General features: G+C 20.3%; 1 protein-coding gene across 1 annotated transcript; it reads right to left on the bottom strand.

The window, feature by feature from the left end:
* Nucleotides 1-3,085: 3,085 nt before the first annotated feature.
* On the bottom strand, nt 3,086-5,438 carry LOC100577963 (charged multivesicular body protein 7). The gene is made up of 6 exons (XM_006560032.3): nt 5,224-5,438; nt 4,763-5,103; nt 3,920-4,691; nt 3,661-3,856; nt 3,515-3,572; nt 3,086-3,098 (listed from the first exon to the last, which is right to left on the bottom strand). The coding sequence occupies exons 2-6, from the start codon at nt 5,050-5,052 to the stop codon at nt 3,086-3,088; spliced, it is 1,329 nt and encodes a 442-aa protein (XP_006560095.2). The 5' UTR covers nt 5,053-5,103; nt 5,224-5,438.
* Between the last annotated feature and the right edge of the window lie 410 nt (nt 5,439-5,848).

Below are 5,848 nucleotides of genomic sequence, written 5' to 3' on the forward strand. Positions count from 1 at the left end.
GGTCATCTTTTCGAAGGACTCGACCACAACCTATACTTCATGTAAATATAACTCCGTCAGTCAAATCGTTTTCTATTGAATTAAAGATGACAATTTCCCTTTATATGACACCGAACGATTTTATCCATGGACTTTCGTTTGATTAACAATACGTATCATCAAACTCAATCTCTTTCCGCGGAATTTTACTTCTCTTTAATTATGAATTATATAATATATTTACGAAGAAAGAGAATTAATCATCATGAAAATCTAAAATAATATGAAGATGAAAATGATATTTAGATATGGAAAATATATAATCTTTTAAAAATAAATTTATAAAAAATATCATGAATTCAATTAAAAAATTCTTCAAAAGCTATTAATTCTATCCTTTATTGCTTTAATGAAAATTTATAATAAAGTTGTAATTTTAACATTATAAATTTTTATATATTCAAAATTGTAAATGTATAATAAAGGTAAATTGATATTGTGATATATAAAATTGTTTTACAAACAATAATGAAATATTAATGAAAACAATATTACATTATAAATGATTATATACATGCTTTTATTATCACTCTATATAAATTACAAATACAATAAAAATATATTAATCTATAACTATGAAAATATATATATTTTTTTAATTCTCTATATGTAAATGTATTGAAATAAAACAATTCCAACCAACAGTAATCATAAAACAGTGTCATTTTCGAGATGTCATAATATATATGAAATAATGGTATGCATTTTCATTCATAATTGTTAAATATTGTTATTTCTGGCAAATGAAACAGAAAGACCATAATGACCAACGGAATAACTCTTCCAGACCAATACAAGGTAATTTTTATTTAAGCTTTTAACGATTTATTGTTTGTTATTTTATTTTGTAATATATTTTTATAAAAAAAAATTACCTATTTATTTATTTTATTATCGAACAAACTTTATAGTAATTTACAAACATTATTTCTAATTATATGCAAGTATTTATAAGAAAATAAGCAATTTTTATAGGCAATTAATAAAAAAACAACAAATAACTAATCATTATAAAAATAGAATTAAAAATTTTCTCGTTATTTCCAATTTGTTATTAATTCTCTTACTTACATATTATTTCTCTTACTATTTTATTTCATAAATTGAACTTAAACTAAGTTAAAATATATATATATTTTTAATAACAAACATCCTATTTTTTGAAATATAATTTTTGAAATATAAAAATAAAGTGTATATAATTAAAATATTCATTAAATATTTAAAGAAGAATTAAAGATTAGCTAATGAAATAATTTGAGATATTCTCCACATCAAATTTTTAATTCATATTAATACAAAATTTCCAATTTTCTTTCCATATATGTATATTATCGTCAAAACGTATACGTTCACAATATAAATTATTCAATTTTTTTTTATCGAAAACGTATACTTTATCTTCAAATATTAATATTTACTTGTTCGTTTTTCAATTCATTATGTGAAATTGATCGAATGGTAAACGTTAAATTCATAGAATATTAAACAAAATACAAAATATTAGTTCTCCAATCATGTAGATGGATTATATCACGAAAACGTAATAAATATTTTATTATGGAAAATTTGTTTAAAATTGAACGGGAAATGCATAATAAATTATCAAAAATCATATCTTGCAATATTAAAAATTTTTCAAATATTTCTATAAAAAAAATAATGAATAATATTTTACAATCAATTAATTGATTTATTCTGTTTGTTATATTATTAGAGTAATAAATTCTATTATTAGAATAAATGATTTAAAAAAAAAATTCTTGATAGATATTGTAAAAATATATCAATTATTATACTTACTATTATAATAATGTTAAATGCATAAATTAATAATAAAAATTTAAAAATTGTATAAGTTATAATATATATTATAATATATATATATATTATATTAATTTCATTATATATATTATAATATATATTAAATTAATTTGTGGTATTAGTACGTATGATTCATTTTCATATTTCTTAGAAGCGCAAATAAAGTAAAATAAAGTAAAAATTGACAAACTAGCGCCATCTCTTAGTATTAATTTGAATTCTAAAGATATATTATCAAAAATATTGAAGTAATAGCGCTGATTCTTAATTTTTGCTCTTTTATTTTATCTACCTTTTTAGAAATGTTTTTTGTATTCAACAAATGATACTATATTGTTTCAATTCTTATTCTATCTTTTTCCTTTTATTTATTTTCTTTATTATTTCTTTTGCTTTTTGTTTTCCTTATTTATATTAGTTTCCTTTACAGCACAAAGATGGCTCTAGTTGTTCAATTTCGTTTCCTACTTCTATCTTTCTCCTTTATTTGCTTTCCTTATTTATATTAGTTTCATTTATGGCTCAAAGATGGCTCTAGTTGTTCAATTTCGTTTCCTATTTCTATCTTTCTCCTTTATTTGCTTTCCTTATTTATATTAGTTTCATTTATGGCTCAGAGATGGCTCTAGTTGTTCAATTTCGTTTCCTATTTCTATCTTTCTTTTTTATTTGCTTTCCTTATTTATATTAGTTTCCTTTACAGCACACAGATGGCTCTAGTTGTTCAATTTCGTTTCTTATTTATTTCTATCTTTCTTCTTTTATTTGCTTTCCTTATTTATATTAGTTTCATTTATGGCTCAGAGATGGCTCTAGTTGTTCAATTTCGTTTCTTATTTATTTCTATCTTTCTTCTTTTATTTGCTTTCCTTATTTATATTAGTTTCATTTATGGCTCAGAGATGGCTCTAGTTGTTCAATTTCGTTTCTTATTTATTTCTATCTTTCTTCTTTTATTTGCTTTCCTTATTTATATTAGTTTCATTTGCGGTACAGAGATGGCACTAGTTGTTCAATTTATTCTATTTTTGTCCTTTTCTCATTATTTGCTTTCTTTGTTTATATATAATCTTTAGCATATAACCATAGTCGAGAATCGAATGTGAATCGATTATCGAATTGGGACTTGTCATAGTTTTTATAAAAGTTATAAAGTATTAATACATAAATTATTTTTATAATTTAAAATTTCGAGTGTTTTAATAAAATATATTTAGTGATACTATTTAGTGATACTATTTATATCTCATTTTATTTAATTTTTTAATTTGGAATAACTTATATATAAATAATATCTTTAAATATACGACAAAAAAAATACATCGATATTAAATTCATTCTGTTCGTTTATCTTATTTAACAAATATTTTATCCAATATTCTTTTGTTATTAAAAATTCAGGAAGGAGTTTCATATTTTATTATATTTCATATTTAATCATCAATTAAAATTTTCATTTTCAATAATAGGTTAATTTAATAATAGGTTAATATTGTTACATATTTTGATTATATTTATTCAAATATTTTATTATTTATAACATTTTATTTTAAAAATTACAATACACATTATATAAATATTATACTTATTATAAATAGAAAAATAATGTGTGCAATGTTTTACATATTTTATTTATATTTATATACACTGTTTTATTACTTTTTTATTATGATTATTTGGTAATTGACTTGATTCATTAGTAATATTTTCTACGAAAATAAAATCTTAATATTAGTTATATAAATGACATAATATAAATTCTTATATTTTATTTGTAACGAAATATAAATATTTTACCTTCAACATTTAAGTTTTGAAGTTCCTTTTGAAGTTCATCGACATTAAAACTTAGTTCTGCATTTGGTACAGGAGGGAAAATATTTTCATCAAATTTCATTAGTTCTGCCAATTCCTCTTCTAAATCAGCATTTGAATCATCATTTATCAAAGATTCTGATAACATAACTTGTACATCTTTTTGATCTTCTATAGCCTGTAGTTTAGAATAATATAAATATTTCAATATAAAATAAATAATTATTTAATTATAACTTACTTCTGCAAGATCATCCATAATATTTTTAACATTAGATTCTGATAAACCACTTTCATTAAGTTTTTTTAATACATGTGATCCCGTTTTGTAAGCTGATAACACAGCATTATTTGTATGAGAATTTTGAATACTTGTTATAAGACTTTGAATATTGTCAAGTGTTTGTATTCGATTTTCAATAGTTTTTTCTAATTCTTTTTTTTTTCTTAAATATGTTTTTGCTACTTGTCGTAATCCTTTAATTAAATATGATTTAGCTTCATTAATAATATTAATTTTTTCTTTTTCCATAAATTCTATTTCTTTTATAAGTTCATTTTCTTGTTTAATTAACTTGTATAATCCTTCCTCAATTTCAGTTACACCATCTGATGAATGTGCAGCAATTTTAATCAATAATTCATTTTCATTTTCATTACTTTTAAGTACTATTTTTTTTTCACGTCTTAACCACATCAAGATTAACATTACCGTATTATCTGATATATTTTGGTCTATTTCAGATCTGTAACATTTTGTTAGCTCAGAAAATGATATAAGAATATTGTCTTTTCTTTTTTCTAAAATAGAAAACAAAATATCTCCAAATTCTTTAATAATTTGTAAGTTTATATATCTAGTTTCTTTATTAATTTCATTGTTAACAACATAACTTTTAACTTTTAAAAATGACCATGTCAGTGGTTTTTTCACAAGTATGTCAATTGACCATGCTGTCCATGATTCACAAGGTTCTTTCAAAAATTCAGTTTCTAAAATTATTTCATTATTCCTACAATATATATGTTATAATATTAGAATAATTTTCTTTTATCTATCTTTTATTTATAAGAATAATATTACCGAAGAAGTTCTTCAACAACAGTTATTAAACAAAGAGGTGTACAACCTTTTCTTTTAAAGGCATTATTTAAATCTGAAATAGAAAAACTACTTTTCCTAGTATATTTTAACCATTCATATATTAAATTTTGCCAAAATTTATATTTTGATATCCAATCTTGTGAATTTACTGATTTACTTCGAAAAGGAGAAAATAAAGCACTGATTCTTTCTTCTTCATTCCAACATTTAGGCATTTTTTCAGGAGGAAGTGGCAAATTATTATCTACATGTTTAATCTCCATAATCATTTTTTAAAAATATTTTTGTTATATTATGTTAGATTATATTTTTGCATATCACTGAAAACATAATTAAATAATATCTTCCATCTGTTATATAAAACTAAAATACTTTTTAGATTTGTTAAATATTAATACTTTTTTAATAAAAGATGTTTTTTTTCAAAGAAATGTCATTACCTTGTTACAAAAATAGCACAAGTAAAATCATTTGCAATTATAATAATTTACTCATGTCTATCAAATTAAATTTAAAATATATTTGTATTTTTAAATTATGAAATAAATTTGTTTTAACTTCATTTAAAATAAATAAAAAATAAATGTAATTGTATTTTTACGTCAAAGAAATTGAGTTTATGCTGTATACGTAATTATAAATATGTAACATATTATATATATATATATATATATATATGTAATTATAATTTGCGCAAGATCAAATTTACTCTTTAAATTAATATAAAACTATTTTTTTTAATATTAATTTTTTGTCAGAAAATATATCAAACTTTTTAAATTAAAATAAAAAAAATTCAATTGATAAATAATTTCTAATACAAAAATTCATAAGTTTCATGAAAATAGACAATTAAGTTCGGTCTTATTTAAAACGATTTCTTTAAAATATTAATAATTATTTAAAAATTATCAATCAATATCTAAAAAATAATTTTTTAAATTGTTAAATTAATACATAATTGATTTGCAAACTGATATTTATTATTATTTGTTAAAATTAAAATTGTATAAATTTATATAACTAGCGACTAGCAAGTTTATAATATCGACTTATAGAGGTCGC

The sequence above is a fragment of the Apis mellifera genome, linkage group LG6 (genome assembly GCF_003254395.2).
Source record: "Apis mellifera strain DH4 linkage group LG6, Amel_HAv3.1, whole genome shotgun sequence".
Taxonomy (NCBI): domain Eukaryota; kingdom Metazoa; phylum Arthropoda; class Insecta; order Hymenoptera; family Apidae; genus Apis; species Apis mellifera.